This window comes from Salvelinus sp. IW2-2015, linkage group LG25, assembly GCF_002910315.2.
Source record: "Salvelinus sp. IW2-2015 linkage group LG25, ASM291031v2, whole genome shotgun sequence".
NCBI lineage: Eukaryota > Metazoa > Chordata > Actinopteri > Salmoniformes > Salmonidae > Salvelinus > Salvelinus sp. IW2-2015.
In genome coordinates, this window is record NC_036865.1 from 16,079,758 (window position 1) to 16,098,443 (window position 18,686).

The 18,686-nt window shown below is 39.8% G+C and overlaps 1 protein-coding gene across 3 annotated transcripts in view; it reads left to right on the forward strand.

Annotated features, from left to right (window-relative positions):
- LOC111951774 (SH3 and PX domain-containing protein 2A) overlaps positions 1-7,865 on the forward strand; it is a 119,508-nt gene extending 111,643 nt beyond the window's left edge. For all 3 annotated transcript variants that reach the window (XM_023969977.2, XM_023969978.2, XM_023969979.2), the window contains 2 exons: positions 3,419-3,538; positions 3,652-7,865. In XM_023969977.2, coding sequence (XP_023825745.1) covers positions 3,419-3,538; positions 3,652-5,580 — 2,049 coding nt within the window. In that variant the 3' untranslated portion in view covers positions 5,581-7,865. The remainder of the gene's footprint in view (positions 1-3,418; positions 3,539-3,651) is intronic.
- Positions 7,866-18,686: the final 10,821 nt, after the last annotated feature.

Consider the following 18,686-nt stretch of genomic DNA (forward strand, 5'->3'; position numbering starts at 1 on the left):
TATACTCACAGACAATATTTTGACAGTTTTGGAAACTTTGGAGTGTTTTCTATCCTAATCTGTTAAATTATATGCATATTCTACGATCTGGGCCAGAGAAAATGTCAGTTTACGTTGGGCACGTTATTTAAAAAATATAAAAACAATTCTGACCCCTAGCGCTAAGAAGTTAAGTTCTAGACCTCAGCTGAATCTGGTAATGAATGGTGTGGCTGTTGAACAAGTTGAGACTAAATTACTTGGTGTTACTTTAGATTGTAAACTGTCATGGTCAAAACATATAGATTCAATGGTTGTAAAAATGGGGAGAGGTCTAGCCGTAATAAAGAGATGCTCTGCTTTTTTGACACCACACTCCAAGAAGCAAGTTCTGCAGGCTCTAGTTTAGTCGAATCTTGATTATTGTCCAGTCGTGTGGTCCAGTGCTGCAAGGAAAGACCTAGTTAAGCTGMAGCTGGCCTAAAACAGAGCGGCACATTTTGCTCTTAATTGTAATCAGAGGGCTGATATAAATACTATGCATGCCAGTCTCTCTTGGCTAATAGTTGAGGAGAGACTGACTGCATCACTTCTTATTTTTATAAGAAACATTAATGTGTTGAAAATCCCAAATAGTTTGAATAGTCAACTTACACACAGCTCTGACACACACGCTTATCCCACCAGACATGCCACCAGGGGTCTTTTCACAGTCCCCAAATCCAGAACAAATTCAAGAAAGCATACAGTATCATATAGAGCCCTAATTGCATGGAACTTCCTTCGATCTCAAAACAGATAAAGCAACACCTCGCGGCAAAATGCCTCTAACCTATTTGACCTAAATAGTTTGTGTGTATGCATTGATATGTAGGCCACGTGTGCCTTTGAATTTTTTTTTTTTTTCTGTCTTTGAGCTGTTCTTGTCTGTTGATGTTCTCTATTATGTCATTCTGTATTATGTTTCATGTTTTGTGTGGACCCCAGGAAGAGTAGCTGCTGCTTTTGCAACAGCTAATGGGGATCCTAATAAAATACCAAAAAATACCAAACAATGACAAAGCGAAAATAGATTGTTAGAAATGTTTGCAAATGTATAAAAAATACAAAACAATAATACCTTATTTACATAGATATTCAGACCCTTTGCTATGAGAATCGAAATTGAGCTCAGGTGTATCCTGTTTCCATTGATCATCCTTGAGATGTTTCTACAACTTGATTAGAGTCCACCTGTGGTAAATTCAATTGATTGGACATGATTTGGAAAGGCACACACCTGTCTATATAAGGTCCCACAGTTGACAGTGCATGTCAGAGCAAAAACCAAGCCATGAGGTCGAAAGAATTGTCCGTAGAGCTCCGAGACAGGATTGGGTAAGGGTATCAGGCATTGAASGTCCCCCAGCAATCGGGGGAGAAGGGCCTTGGTCAGGGAGATGACCAAGAACCCGATGGTCACTCTGACAGAGCTCTAGAGTTCCTCTGTGGAGATGGGAGAACCTTCCAGAAGGACAATCATCTCTGCAGCACTCCACAAATCAGGCCTTTATGGTAAAGTTGCCAGAAGGAATCCACGCTTCAGTAAAAGGCACATGACAGTCCGTTTTGAGTTTGCCAAAAGACACCTAAAAACTCTCAGACCATGAGAAACAAGATTCTCGGGTCTGATGAAACCATGATTGAACTCTTTTGGCCTGAATGCCAAGCTTCACTTCTGGAGGAAACCTGGCACCATCCCTACGGTGAAGCATGGTGGTGGCAGCATCATGTTGTTGGGATGGTCTTCAGCTGCCGGGACTGGGAGACTAGTCAGGATAGAGGGAAATATGAACAGAGCAAAGTACAGAGATCCTTGATGAAAACCTGATCCAGACTGCTCAGGACCTCAGACTGGGGCGAAGCTTCACCTTCCAACAGGACAACGACCCTAAGCACACAGCCAAGACAACGCAGGAGTGGTTTCGGTACCAGTCTCTGAATATCCTTGAGTGGCCCAGCGAGAGCCCAGACTTGAACCCAACCGAACATCTCTTTAGAGACCTGAAAATAGCTGTGCAGCAAAGCTCCCCATCTAACCTGACAGAACTTGAGAGGATCTGCAGGGAAGAATGGGAGAAACTCCCCAAATACATGCCAAGCTTGTAGCGTCATACTCAAGAAGACTCAATGCTGTAATCACTGCCAACGAAGCAAAATGTCTGAATACTAATGTAAATGTGATATTTCTGTTGTTTAAAAAAATATATAAATTAGCAAAAAAATAAATAAAAAGAAGCTGGTTTTGGTTTGTTATTATTGGGTATTGTGTGTAGATTGATGAGGGGAAAAAACRATTTAATCCATTTTAGAATAAGGCTGAAACGTAACAAAATGTGGAAAAAGTCAAGGGGTCTGAATTTTTCCGTAGGCACTGTAAATAGAAACTAATTTCACACATAAGAGTTACCCTAAAGACTAATACATTGACAATAGTCTGAGTGATGATATTATCAGCTGTGAAATTGTTCATGTAGTGATGGGCGCAGCTTGTAATTGACTGTTGCATGGAAAGGAGCATCACTTYGTCAAATCTTACTTCAGAGTTACATGCAGGTAAAATGTTTTGATTTCTATATAGTGTCAGAAAGATCATATTCTGCAGTTTGTCAAATAACTCTCGAAATTCAAGAGGTGCAGCTCTATTTCCWAATGTAACTTTTTCCAAGAATATCTGCGTTGTCCATGGCATCAGCACATGACCACTTGCGCTGYGGCATTGCTCTKGCTACTAAGCAAAGACTACTAACATAATAAACTTAAAGTATGTTATTCTGTTTTCATTTAAATACAATTTCTTATTTACACAATGTTTCTTTTGACCTGCCAAAACTGACTTCTTTGTGATGAACTTAACCTAGTGGTTTTTTGTTTTTACCTATAGCCTAGATTAACATAAWCTAATGAAAATGCTATTATGTTCTTTGAAATAATAGTTTTTTAGTATTCTAATGTTACCTAAGACCTTTATAAACACAAGCAAATTATTATTCCTCTGATAGCATATATGAAATGCATTTATTAGACTGTTTGAGTGTTGTTGATGCATCATTGGCTCGAAGTGTTCCAAATTGGCTTTTTAGGACTTTGTAGAATTATACAAAACATAGAATATCCTCTATAACTGTTGTTTATATATTTACATGGTTATATTTCCACAAATATGTATTCATGCAATTCATGATTTAYAGTTGTTTAAGAACTATTTATCAAGCAAGGGTGCTTATGTTTGCGCACCTTGTGGGTTGATATGCATCTGATCCGTATGCTAAAGGTGACGCMCGGCAACATTCTCAGGGTTCCGTAGTGGGTACTTATAGGCTCAACGGCCCGGCGGTTCTATTGTTAACARTATCAGCTGTGCAATATTCATAATGCTGGAACATTTTTTTCCACTCAGGGATCCAATTTACCMTCACCACCAGAGCCCCCTACTGTTGAAGCAGAGTACTACACCATTGCAGAGTTCCAGTCTGTCATTTCGGATGGCATTAGTTTTAATGGAGGGCAGAAAGCWGAGGTAAGCTTTTTTCATGTTAATTGTTTTTTTATTGTTCAGGTAAATTATTGAAATTAACAGATACTGCATGTAGTTAATTTCTCCCCATCTATTCTCTCTGTTCTGTCCTGTAGGTGATCGAGAAGAACTCTGGTGGCTGGTGGTACGTCCAAATCGGGGAGAAAGAGGGGTGGGCTCCCTGCTCCTACATCGACAAACGAAAGAAACCCAACCTAAACCGCAGAACCAGCACTCTGAGCCGTCCCAAAGTCCCACCCCCAGCCCCGCCYGTCAAGAAGCAGGACTCTGAGGAGACCGCCCCTCCCAGCAGCCCTGGGTCCGAGGCTCCCGAGTCCCCTGTATCTCCCGGGAGGCCTGTGTACGAGGAGCCAGAATATGACATTCCTGCAATTGGGTTTGATCTGGAGTCAGAGTTTGAGTTCCTCAGGACAGATGGGTCCTCAGTGGATGGGAAGAATGAGGATGGCTCCTCAGGTAAGGGCTCTCATCTGTCCTCCAAGCCGTCTCCGGCCTCTTCTCTCCACAGCGCCTCCTTCAAGATGGGTGAGTCATCAGAGGACGTGGGGCAGGAAGAGGAGGAGCCTGAGGAGTGTATCTATGAGAATGACGGCTTCAGACCTTTCAGAGAGAAGCCTGATGCACAATCCAGTGGCGACTCGGATTCCCCAAAGACGAGYGCCCCGTTGGAGACTAGCAAGGCTGAAAACTCTCACTCCACGTTGGGGGCAAGGAGAAAAGGGAAGAATATCCAGCTGGAGCTGAACGGAAGCCAGTCCCATTCTCGAACCAAAGCAGAGGCTGGGGAGTCCAGCCCCAAACCTGCTTCCACAGAGTCCATCCCAGATCTATCCAAGCAGTCCAGGTCCAAGAAGGACAAAGAGGAACACAAAATGGGTTCCACCAAGTCATCCACCAAACCTAAGCCAGTGGTCAGGCCTAAACCCCAGGTGGCCAAGGCCTCCAGTGCAGAGAAGATGGACATCAGCAGCCTCCGGAGACAGCTGAGGCCTACAGGCCAGCTGAAGAAGGGCTCCAGAGGAGAAGACTTTGAAACAGCCTCTGTCATCTCCTCTGAGGACTCTGTGTCCTCCCACAGCACCTCTGACCTCTCCTCCATCTACTCTAAAGGCAGCCGTGGAGACTCAGACGAGGGCTGCAGCTTCTACCGCACCACAGACACCTATGAGAAGGTCCAGGACTCAGAGATGAGCTTCCCTGCCGGGGTGGAAGTGGAGGTGCTGGAGAAGCAGGAAAGCGGCTGGTGGTACGTCCGCTGGGGCGACACTGAGGGCTGGGCTCCAACCTACTACCTGGAGCCTGTCAGGCAGCTGGACGACACAGCTGGGTCCGAGTCCGATGGCACCCCCACCAAGCCAGGCAGCCTGAGCAAGTCCAACAGCCTGGAGAAGAACGAGCAGAGGGTCCAGGCTCTGAACAACATCAACCAGAGCCTGAAGAGGAGCACACCTCCCATCCCCTCCAAACCCCCGGGGGGGCTCTCCAAGCCCTTTGACCTGTTCAACAGCTTGCATAAGCAGAGGAATGGTACGAAACAACAACAGGTGGTCAGGCCTCAGTCTGTCTTCATCTCCGGGCCGATCATCGACGGCCCAAACCCAGTCGGCTCCCTTAGGAGAGGTGAGTCACTCAACTCCACCGACCACCCACGCTCTAGTCCCACCGTGCGCCGCAACGCTTCATTYGGTACAGCCCCGCGGAGCCCAGCGCCAAACGGTAACATGGCGAACCGGAACAGACCCGGCACGGGCAGCTCCGAATCACTGGGCCTTGGGTCTCTGAGGAACGGTCTACCTGTTTCCACTGTAAAACCCAAACCCCACCTCATCCACAACAACCTCCGTGAGGTGTATGTCTCCATAGCGGATTACCATGGTGATGAGGAGACCATGGGGTTCCCTGAAGGAACAACTCTGGAGGTTCTGGAGAGGAATCCTAATGGGTGGTGGTACTGCCAGATCCTGGATGGAGGTCGACCTCGGAAAGGCTGGGTCCCCTCGAACTACCTGGAAAGGAAGAACTAGTAACACGCTTATGTTCAGTGCACGTGCAATCAGGTTGTCAGGTCAGAGACCATGGAAGACAGTGKAAATGGAAATGGAAAGAAGACACTGCATTTTTAGATTTTATAGATGGAAATCAGAAGAGACAATCATCTAAGTGGCATCCTTTGTATTTTCTAAACTGAGGGTGGCCAACCCATCCTGGCATGTCATTTCTTGCCATTTTATTAATCTCATCTAAAGTGACAGATAAAACACTTCATCGTGCTATTTTTAGACAGGATTTTTTATATTCACAGACAGCCGGGTGGATAGAACAAATACCTTAGGCATTCAAATCAGCAGAAGGTCAACCATATTAAACGGAAGAATTAAACAACAAAAGTGGTTGATTTGATGACACGTGCTTTTTAATCCAAAATGGAAGAATAATGGGACTTGGACACGAGAAGAGGAGCTTTGGACAGCTTTGGCTGATGATGATCCTTTATAACAACGAGAGAGGGTTTGTAATATGATTACATTACTTACTTAATGATTTCCAATGGGCAAAACATTACTCACTTCTAATGACATTTGATCATAAAACATTTACTTTTTAAAGCTTTTTGCATGGTTAAAAGGTTTCTGTACTGACCAAGCCTTGGGCCCATTTTTAAGTAAACATTTCTCTTAAAATGTTTTGTATGTTGTTTAAAATCTGTTGCTACACCTTCTCATATGTTAAATGCCATCTGCAGAATGTCTTGTGCATGTTTTTATGTAACTTTTTTTGTGACGCTTAATGTATATTTWATGTCATACTTTTATATAGCTTTGTGTGTATGTCATCTTGTTGTAAAGTGTATATTCTGTCCATTTATTACAGTATGTAAGTCATTTTAAATCTCTTAAAGCTACAGTCTGCAATTTTTTACGGGGTCCCTGCCACCTGTTTTGGTATACAGCTAAAGGATAGGGCTAGGGACATTTTGAGACATGTTGTGCTGTAGCTCATGAGGCATTTATAAGTATATTCTTCAATAATCAATGGGTAAATATGAAGAATTTTAATAACAATTAAACAGCTTCCCAAGTTGCAGACTGTAGCTGTAAATCTTTATGAATGTTTCATGATTTTCTTGATGACACTCTACCTAATGTCTTATACGTACAGTATGTATCCTTCACCACCTTGGAAGTGTATTTCTGCCCTGGTCTTGTGACACAAAATAGGTCAGCCTATTTGAAGGAGTGGTAAATCAGCTATTTTTTGCGCTCTCTAGAATCGTCTTCTTCTAGTAAATTTTGATGTTTTCTATCAACAGATWTCTCCCATGGCTCCATTTGACCTATCATATTTAGAATAAAATAAAAGACCGATACCATATGGTTATGATTTGTTTAGTTCTTTTGAATCAAATTTGAAGATGGTTTTCACATTGAACTTGACCGTTTAAGGTGTTCGCTAGGTTGTAAACAAAAAAGTGATGAGCTGCTTATGCATTTCCATTATTCCATTTAAGTTACCAGAGGAAGGAATATTGGACTTGAGGAATATTGGAATTGAGGCTTTTCATTTACTTTCAAAACCAAACCCCAGGGATGTGTAGAATAGCAATTGAACTTAAATTGTGATTTTATCTGAGAGAGAACTCATTGCAAATGAATTCAATACCTATTTTTATCCCACAAAGGGCTTGCAGACAGCAGTGCAAATACATAAACAATGACCCATCTGGTGCTACTCATATCTGGAAAGACTTGATACTCATGCCCCTTTGAAAAAGGAGGAACATACAGAATAGACAATTGTATACTCTTAATATTGCTGTGCAGTATTAATTTTAATGTTTGAACATGTCATCTATTTTAGCTACATTGCTAGCTTTGTTTTAAATATTTCAAATTCCCTAATTAATTCCTTCTAATGAAGTAATATCTAGTTACATTGAGTTAATCTTACCCTGTGGTATACAAAACTTTGACTTGTCAATTTATAGGTCACATTACATACTTTTTTGCCCAAGCATTAAATTCTCAAATTCTGTTAATGAAGCTGGACCTGCTATGGTTGATGTTCAAGACTGTTGAAATATGGTTGTAGTGAAGGATCCTCTTTTGCCAGCTTGATGTCCCATTAATATTTCCTTTGTCATTGTCTGCTGGACAGTATTGTATCTAACATTAGTTTTAGAGCCTGCTACATTGCAGAAATTGTATTTATAGTATTCAGCAGAGAAAACGTTCATTTTATGATTACATGTGAACAATAATGATGAATTAAGTGTGTTTTTGTGAATAAATGCACTTTCTGCATTACCAGATTCCATATTGTTTTACAGAATTATTGATGATTCTTTCAATTTCTGCAACTTGTATAATTCAGGGTATGGGACAGCCCAGGCATAAAGCAAACTAAAGTGCCTTAAACCTTAACGCATAATTCAAAGCAGTGAAGCAAAGAGATGCAATAGATTGGGTAATGACAGTTATGATTCACAGCAGTAAAGTGGATTTTCCTGCAAGAATCTGACCAAGAGCACCCTCTTGTGCATTACAGCCTATACTACAATACATACAACATCTTACTGTAAGGACAAGATAAATATTGTCAATAAAAAGGTGTTTTATTTGTATAAAAACAAATAATTTATATGGCTACATTTAAAAAAAAAATGTTTTTGAACGTTTCTAAAACATTCTAAAATGGAGAGAATGCAAGTGTGTTAGCAATCAGTGAAGCCTCATGTATTCRGTTATTGTGTTTGTTTTGCCATTTGTAAACATATGTTTACAGTGTGTATTTGTAACACATGTTAACCATTTTGTTACATATTGAGAAMATTTCCAGATTGACTTTGCGTTTATAAAATTGCAGTTACTTCAGGCAAAGTTTTGTACATTATAATATAAATTCTTCCTTTGCTATCTAAGAACTGATTGAGGTTATACGTAATTATTACGATGTGGGTACATTACTTTTGTAACAATGATAGTTAATATAAAGCCTCTGCTGACTCAGCACATTTAGTTTTGGCTTTACCGTAATGGCTATTTACCCAATGGCCCAATATGGATTAAGTGCACGTTTGTCTGGTTACTGTTCAGCTCCTAGTGTATAAATAGCCATTGAAGTTCACTATGTCAGACAGTGTGTTATGCTGTATTAGCAAGTCCTCAAACATGACAATATTTACAACCGATAGGCTTTTCCTGTGAAATATGTTCTCCCCATTGGGCCATTCCTTCCACTGGGAACCTCAGGCTATACTCCTCAGCTTAGCAGTGAGTTATGGCTGTTTGATCTGGTTGGTGTGTGTGCAGGGCTGTAACTAGGGCCGGGAATTGCAAAGGACCCCACAATACGATATCACAATACTTACGTGCCGATAAGATTTCGATGTTCCAAACATATGTCTTCTGCAGAGAAACGAGAGCCATGATAACTCATGGAAATAGAAGTGCTGAAAACATGTTGGTTCACTATTTAAAAAGAAGGAGAACAAGCTATATGGCCTAATATAATACCTAATACCGCCACCGGCAAAGTAAACCATGTGGAGTGTTATGATCCCATATCCTCAAGGGGGCAGTATGAGCACTCCAGAACAGCTCAGCCCAAAGATAAAGGTCCAATGCAGCYGTTTTTATCAAAYCATTTCTGGGTAACAATTAAGTACCTTACAGTGATTATTTTAAATTAAAATGGTTAAAAGAAACATAAATAGCTTCTTAGCAAATAACTAATTCTCAAGCAATATTTTTCTAGGACTGTCTGGGAGTGGGGAGGGGGAAACTGAAAACGAGCTGTTATTGGCAGAGAGGTTTAGAAACTGTTTTGGTCTATTAACTAATTTACTGTCTGTGATGTCACCAGACATGCCAAAAACTCCATCCCACAAACCAGGCTGAAATTTCAGGTGGTCTTTTCAAACCGCTAAAAGGGCATTATCATAATTTTCACAATTTCACAGTATTATTGCCAAACTCATAGTGTTGAAATATACACTGCTCAAAAAAATAAAGGAACACTTAAACAACACACAATGTAACTCCAAAGTCAATCACACTTCTGTGAAATCGCTGGAGGCCATTTTGCAGGGCTCTGAGTGCTCCTCCTTGCACAAAGGCGGAGTAGCGGGTCCTGCTGCTGGTTGTTGCCCTCCTACGGCCTCCTCCACGTCTCCTGATGTACTGGCCTGTCTCCTGGTAGCGGCCTCCATGCCTCTGGACACTACGCTGACAGACACAGCAAACCTTCTGGCCACAGCTCGCATTGATGTGCCATCCTGGATGAGCTACACTACCTGAGCCATTGTGTGGTTTGTAACTCGCTCTCATGCTACCACTAGAGTGAAAGCACCGCCAGCATTCAAAAGTGACCAAAACATCACCAGAAGCATAGGAACTGAGAAGTGGTCTGTGGAAACCACCTGCGAACCACTCCTTTATTGGGGTGTCTTGCTAAATTGCTATAATTTCCACCTTTTGTCTATTCCATTTGCACAACAGCATGTGAATTTATTGTCAATGCAGTGTTGCTCCTAAGTAAACAGTTTGATTCAACAGAAGTGTGATTGACTTGGAGTTACATTGTGTGTTAAGTGTTCCCTTATTTTTTTGAGCAGTGTAATATAAAACACAGGAAAAATCAAATTTTTACTGAACAGGGCCTTCAACTATCAGCAAGGCCTCAACGTCAACGCTATGCCATTAGAGTAAGATACAGAATTGTAATTGTTATTATTTAAGAATAACGCATGGTCTAGAGGGGAAAGAAACACCTATTTAGGTGAGGTGCTGGCTAGCAGTGGAACACTTGAAAATAAAGGAGAGCCGCACAATCTAGGAGCTCAGATGAAAAAATGTAATGTCCAAGTTTCGACAGACAAGCTGTCTTCATCAGGATGATGAAGAGGAAGAAAGCTTGTCTGTCGAAATGTTGAACATTACATTTTTGCATCTGAGCTCCTAGAGTGTGCGGCTCTCCTTTATTTTCAAGAATAAAGCATGGATCTGAAATAGACAACTACTTTACTTACCAGACAAGTACATGCCAATGAAAATACACCTTTGGTGACTACCATTACACTTTTGAAGCTCAAGTGTCCAACAATTACATTGAACCAACAGTGCACAACTTTGATAAGTGTTTGATAGYGAGCCATTATCAAATCAGTTTACTTTTACATTCATTCCCCAACAACCGTACCCAACGGGGTGGGGGGAATCAGAGTATACATTTAAAATGTCTGCTGCCAAACTTCTTAACTTACTGGCAGTTTGAATGAGGCCCAGGTTCACTCAGAGGTCTACATGGAAAGTCTGTGTGTACACAACAGTGAGATATATAMTGTGTTCATGTCATTTTTACACACGGTGGCTGTGCGTCTCCCTTCCCTTCTGAGAAACTTGTCCATTAGCAATGGCTGCCTCTGCCTGTTTCATGTCCAGCCGTCACAGACTGTATTTGTGCGTATTAGACTGCAGTATAAAACACTGGTGCAGCCAGCTCAGCTAAGGCAGGATAGTAAATAACAGATGATGTTCACTCTGGCCAGGCCTACATGCCTCCGCTCTAAACAGACTATGTGAGTTATGCCTGTAGCCCTGTGCTTTGTTTTTCACATGCACAGACTGAAGACCAGAATACTACGTGCAGCATGATTGTGTTAAATAGTAAGTAGGCCTATGGTTGGGCACAAATGTCAATTCAACATCTATTTTATGTTGGTTCAACGTGATTYAATTGAAATTACGTGGAAACAATGTTGATTCAACCAGTGTGTGCCCAGTGGGATGTTTGTATTTTTGAGGAATTGCTCTAATATTGCTGATTGAGGTGTACATATTGAACACTAATAACACACCTCTTCATCGTAGAGTGCACTCAACACATACAGTGCCTTCACAAAGTTTTCATACCCCTTGACTTAATCCACATTTTGTTGTGTTACAGCCTGAATTCAAAATKAAATAGATTTTTTCTYACCCATATACACACAATACCCCATAATGACTTAGTGAAAACATGATTTTAGAASTGTTTGCAAATTTATTGAAAATTAAGTACAGAAGTATCTTATTTACATAAGTATTCACACCCCTGAGTCAATACGTAGAAGCCCATTTGTGAGTCTTTTTTATTTATATATTTTTAGGGGTGGATCAGCTTTAATATTGCAAATAGATTGTTGCTTCCATCAATGTAATTGTCTGCATMATTTCCAATCCCMCATATTATATATATTTAAAAATATATATATTTTCCTTTATTTTCCTCTAACCTTACCACCACTCCCCTAATTGGAGTAAACTAATAGACAACACKTAGGCTTCTACTTCCAGCTTATACATCCTATATACATTTTACGCCCAAGGTATATTTTCCATTAGTTATGTTTTGTTTATTTTTAGTCCCATCCATCAGCTACCATCAACCCCTCCCATCTATCTCTGAAGACCATCCAGTTTTGATATATATTTGCAATATATTTTTCAACTGTGCTGTGATGTTTCACAAAAGTTCTGAACCTTTCTATTCTCATAGTTTCTACAGATTGTAAATWAAAAARATTTGCTAAGTGTATTATTATATTATATATTGATTGACTATGACTTTTCAGATCACCCAGCAGTGCTATTTGCAGAGTTAATTGCAGGTAAATGTTGCAATTCTTCAGCCATTCAGAACCTGCGACCAAAAATAAGCTACATATGGACAGTACCAAAACAAATGATCAAATTATTCTTCGTTAATCTGCAGAGCTGGGATGGTTGTATCCCATATATATATAACATTATATTGGTTGCAAGATTATGTATAATAATTCAAATGGAAAAAATAGGTTTTTAATCCAGCATCATTTTTTATATCAGTTCATAAACAATGTGCCATGGAATCGTTACATGGAAAATCTGTCCCCAACTGTTTTTGCAATCTGTATGGCACATCTGTCAATTTTATGGTCCTTAAATGAAACTGGTATACTTTATCACAATGCTCAATTTTGGTCTTTACAGTTTTTTGCGATTGCTTACACATTTGTTGCAGAATTTGGCTCATCGTGTCTAAACTCTACACACAAGTCAAATAAGACAACACTTGGAGATAATCAAAACCTAAAAATCATTTTTCAAAATGTCATTTTTGCAACAAAATGATACACATCCATCATTTGAATTACTCTTTCAAAGCAGCAACACACTGATGTACTTCATACAAAACACTGCTGTCTTTAGTACTTTGTATACCTTTTTAATKTTCTCATACCGGCTTCTGAAAGATTGTTCCAGTACAGTACATCTACTCACATTTCAATGAACACAAAAATAGAAAGGCTTCAGAAAAATATATATAGCTTATTTTTTTGCCATTACATGTTTTTAACAACAAAAAAACTAAGACAAGTAGAATTACAGTACTTTAATCAATACAATATGTTACTGTAAACTCAAGGAAACAAAAATAATTACAGTAAAATTACAGTGCAATGGTAAACAAAAAAATAGTATTGTAAGGGATGGGGTGGAWGTTTTATGGATCCCYCCTTCTGTAGGGTCTGACCACATCACCTCATCCACATCACAAGCAATGTCATCCCTGGCTAGGCAACGGGGAAAATATCGCCTTGCGTGCTGTATCTAACCCTGGACTGACCCCACCTCAATGTCTCTGCGTGCCTCTTCCAATGCTTGAAGAGGCAGGCGGGCATGTGGTTGGCGGTCATACACTTTCCAACGCCAAGCCGAAAAGTATTCCTCAATCGGATTGAGAAATGGGGAGTAAGGGGGCAACATTCAGTCAAAACTACAAGCTACAGGCAAGGCAGGTGTCCCCACAGACGACACCACCCCCCACTCCAGAATGGGGGCACCTTAGGTCACATACTGCTTTGTCTTAATMTATGCAGTGCCAGTAGGACACAATCTACTGCCATCACTGTATAGTACAGTGACACTTGCACATAGTCCTAGMGWWGGTCTTTGACTCTAACGCTGTTCCTCTCAAATGGAACCCTGTACAGCACTTCATCGTAAGTTGGTGTTGACATATTGACATGGTTGATATTGTGGAATGTTGTGTGATCTGTAAGGGTTTTCTCTCGTAGATGTAGGRGGATGGTTTTGTTATCATGACACTATGCGAGACCCAAATGCAGATACAGGAGGCAGATAGTTGGAGTTTAAGATGTTGAATAAATCCAAAAGGAATAGGCAAGAGAATGGTCGTCGACAGTCAAAAGGTCATAACCAGATCAGAGTCCAGGAGGTACAGAGTGGCATGCAGGCTCGAGGTCAAGGCAGGCAGAATGGTCAGGCAGGCAGGTAACAGAGTCCAGAACAGGCAAGGGTCAAAACCGGGAGGACTAGAAAAAGGAGAAAAGGCAAAGCAGGAAAAYGKGAAAACCCGCTGGTAGRCTTGGACATACAAGACGAACTRGCRCAGAGAGACAGGAAACACAGGGATAAATACACTGGGGAAAACAATCGACACCTGGCGGGGGTGGAGACAATAGTGAGGACAGGTRAAACAGATCAGGCTGTGACAGTTATTTRCCAACACTAGATTGACAATGGCCAGTTCCTGTTCATGGGTGAACAGACGTTGCCTTCCTCCCTCAGGAGATCATCTGGCAGTTGTGTATAAAATGCAAGAAAATTATGTCATTGGTGAGGTTCTTTTTTACATACTGTACTTACAAATCTGCCGTTTCCAGCTACAATAGTTATTTACAACATTAACAATGTCTACACTGTATTTCTGATCAATTTGATGTTATTTTAATGGACARAAAATGTGCTTTCCTTYCAAAAACAGGGWCATTTCTAAGTGACCCMAAACTTTTGRACGGTAGTGTAAGTATAGATTTTGTATGACTGAAGCCTTTAGTGAGAGGTCTAATGCTTTAATATTTAGTCGTCTGCTATCCGAATTCATATTCATTATATAAATAGGCCCGTTTAATTTTGTCTGGCTGGCCATAAGCAAATAGATTAACTGGGATATGACTAAAGTTAATCAGGGAGATTTCTTTCCACAAATAGACAGGCATTTTCCTTTCCATGGTAGCAAGATCTTATCTATTTTTGCTAACTTTCTATTAAAATGTATTCTAGTGAGATCATCGCTTCCTCCGGGATATGAATACCGAGTATGTCCACTTCACCGTCAGGCCATTTTATTGGTAAACTACACGGTAATGTAAAAGTTGTATGTTTTTTGTGATCCAATACGTAATATAGGACACATCATGATTTGGTTGTAATCCAGAGGTTACAAAAATTATCTAGATCCTCTATGAGTGTCACGCCCTGACCATAGAGAGCCTTTTTATTCTCTATTTTGGTTAGGTCGGGGTGTGACTAGGGTGGGTGATGTAGTGCATTTATTTCTATGTTGGCCTGGTATGGTTCCCAATCAGAGGCAGCTGTTTATCGTTGTCTCTGATTGGGGATCATATTTAGGCAGCYATTTCCCCACTGGTTTTTGTGGGATCTTGTTTTCGTGTTAATGCCTGTGAGCTCTACAGAACGTCACRTTTTGTTGCTCTTTATTGTTTTTGTGAGTTTCAATTAATAAACATGTGGAACTCTATGTACGCTGCGCCTTGGTCCGAGTATGATTACCAYGACGATCATGACAATGAGGCTATGGAGGGATACAAATTGTGGATTAATAAAATGCATGAATCATCAGCGTACATTGACACCTTTGTTTTTAATCCCTGGATTTCTATCCCATTGATATTATTGTTAGGTCTGATTTCAATAGCTAACATTTCGATGGCCATAATAAATAGATATGCCGATATTGGACAACCTTGTTTAACTCTTCTTGACAGTTTAATACTTTTTGAGAAGTAGCCATTATTTACTATTTTACACCTAGGGTTACTATACATAACTTTAAMCCATTCTATAAGAGATTCTCCCAAATAAAAATATTACAGGCATTAATGTATATATAAATTCCAGTCGTGCTTTATCAAAGGCCTTTTCAAAGTCAGCCATGAATACCAGGCCTGGTTTCACACATTTTTCATAGTGTTCTATTGTTTCCAGTACTTGTCTTATATTATCTCCAATGCATCGTCCATGTAAAAAATCTGTCTTATTAGGATGAATAATATCTGACACTGAAGTATAAGAGGAAGGCAAATTTTTAAATGGACGATATCTTTATATTTACCACCTGGGTCCTGTTTCAGTAATAGTGAAATAACACCTTCTTGTTGAGTATCTGATAATCTACCCTTTTTATAGGAGTGGTTAAAACATTCAAATAACAGTCTTCTGAGTACATCGGAAAAGGTTTTACATACCTCAACTGGTATGCCATACAGCCCTGGAGTTTTCCCGGACATAAAGGCTTTAATTGGATCAATAAGTTCCTGCTCTGTAATTTGACCTTCACATGAGTCTTTCTGTACAGCTGTTAATTTTACAATGAATATAAACTCCTTACAATTAACTTGATTAGTGGAGATGGAGGAGACTGAAATGAAAACATAAGCTTAAAGTACTTTGCTTCCTCTTTCAAAATAACATTTGGTGAATCATGTAAATTATTTTTGGTAGCATTTCTATGTTGAAGTTGAAAAAATKATTTGGTGYATTTTCCCCCATATTCCATCCAGTTCACTTWATTTTTTATAATATATKAATTACATTTAATCTTTTTKGAATATGTTTCTCCAGTTATTTTTGCTTTTCCTCTAACTTATTCGGTGCCTCTCTGGTACAGTTTGTATTGCTATCTATCTGTACTGTTAGTCCCTCTATTTCCTTTGTTAATATGAACTCTTTTGACCTAAATGGCTTTTGTTTTAAAGATGAGTATTGAATAGCATTGCCTCTAAATGCACATTTAAAAGTGTCCTGTACATTAAGGGGATCTGCTGTACCTATTTTATGTCGGAAAAAATCTGTCATAAATTCTTCTGTCCTGTTTAAAAACAAGTTGTCATCCAATAGGCTTTGATTACATTTCCAATTTCCTCGCCCACATGGAAATTCTGTAAGCGTAATGTGTAAGCCAATTATTTGATGGTTCGACCGCATTCTGTCCCCTATCAACACTTTTAAACTTTTGGTGCCAACGAGAATGAAATAAGAAACTAGTCAGGACGACTAGCTTGATTGAGCTGTGAGTCTTTCTGGTAAGTCTCTAAGAGCTTTCCAAACCTGGATTGTGCAACATTTTCCCATTATTACTTTCAAAATTCTTCAAGCTCTCTCAGTGGATGTTGATCATTGCTTGACAACCATTTTCAGATATCGGCATAAATTTTCAAGCAGATTTAAGTCAAAACTGTAACTCRGCCATTCAGGAAAATTCATTGTCTTCTTAGTAAGCAACTCCAGTGTAGATTTGTCCTTTTGTTTTAGGTTATTGTCCTGCTGAAAGGTGAATTCATTTCCCAGTGTTTGGTGGAAAGCAAACTGAACCAGGTTTTCCTCTAGGAATTTGCCTGTACTTAACYTCATTCTGTTTCTGTTTTATCCTGAAAAACTCCCGTCCTTAAAGCTGCAAWATGTCACTTTTTGGGCAACCCGACCACATTCACATGTATTATAGACCTGCCATTCTCATTGAAAGCAAGTCTWAGAAGCGGTAGAACTGTTCTACTGTATGTGCGCTATTTCTGTGCTTCCCAGTTTAGTTTTTGCCTCTTTTACTTTTGGATTTGTACACCAGCTTCAATCAGCTGAAAGTACAATATTTTGGGTTATGTTAAAGATATTTCACAGTGATTTAGATGGTATAATGATTCCCACACTATACTTGCTTGTTTTTTCACATAAACTGTACTTAGGTGAACTATTAGAATTTTAGCAACCAGGAAATGGCGGAGCGATTTCTGCATAGTGCATCTTAATGATTACAATCATATCCATAACATGATGCAGCCACCACTATGCTTGAAAATATGGAGAATGGTACTCAGTAATGTGTTGAATTGGATTTGCCCCAAACGTACAACTTTCTATTCAGGACAAAAAGTGAATTGCTTTGCCACATTTTTTTTTACAGTATTACTTTACTGCCTTGTTGCACACAAGAAGGAAGCCTCTGTACAGGCGTCCTTCTTTCCCCTCAATTAGTAAATTAGGTTAATATTGTGGAGTAACTACAATGTTGTTGATCCATYCTCAGTTCTCTCCACAGCCATTAAACACTGTAACTRTTTTAAAGTCACCATTATTGGCCTCATGGTGAAATCCCTGAGCGGTTTCTTTCCTCTCCAGCAACTGAGTTAGGAAGGACAGCTGCATCTTTGTTTTGTACTGGGTGTATTGAAACACCATCCAAAGTGTAATTAATAACTTCACCGTTCTCAAAGGGATATTTTATTTTTTACCCATCTACCAACAGGTGCCTTTCTTTGAGACACATTGGAAAACCTCCCTGGTCTTTGTGGTTGAATCTGTGTTTGAAATTCACTGCTCAACTAAGGGACCTTAAAGATAATTGTATGTGTGGGGTACAGAGATGAGGTACTCATTCAAAAATCATGTTAAACACTATTGTTGCACACAGAGTGAGTCCATGCAACTTATTATGTGACTTGKTAAGCACATTTTTACTCCTGAACTTATTTAGGCTTGCTATGACAAAAGGGTTGAATACGTATTGACTCAAGACACTTCAGCTTTAAATGTTGTATTAATTTGTAACATTATGGTGTATTGTGTGTAGGCCAGAGACCAAAAACCTCAATTTATTTAAATTCAGGCTGTAACACAACAAAATGTGGAAAAAGTCAAGGGGTGTGAATAGTTTCTGAAGGGACTGTAAAATTTGAGATATTACCAGCAGTCATGAACTCAGCTTTGGTATAGTCATATCTACACCGAACAAAAATATAAACRCAACATGTAAAGTGTTGGTYCCATGTTTCATCAGCTGAAATAAAAGATCTCAGAAATTGTACGCCCAAAAAGCATATTCCTCTCAAATTTGTTTACATCCCTGTTAGTGAGCATTTCTCCTTTGCTAAGATAATCCATACACCTGACAGGTGTGACATATCAAGAAGCTGATTAAACAGCAAAATCATTACACAGGTGCACCTTGTGCTGGGGACAATAAAAGGTCACTCTAAAATGTGCCAGATGTCTCAAGTTTTGAGGGAGCGTGC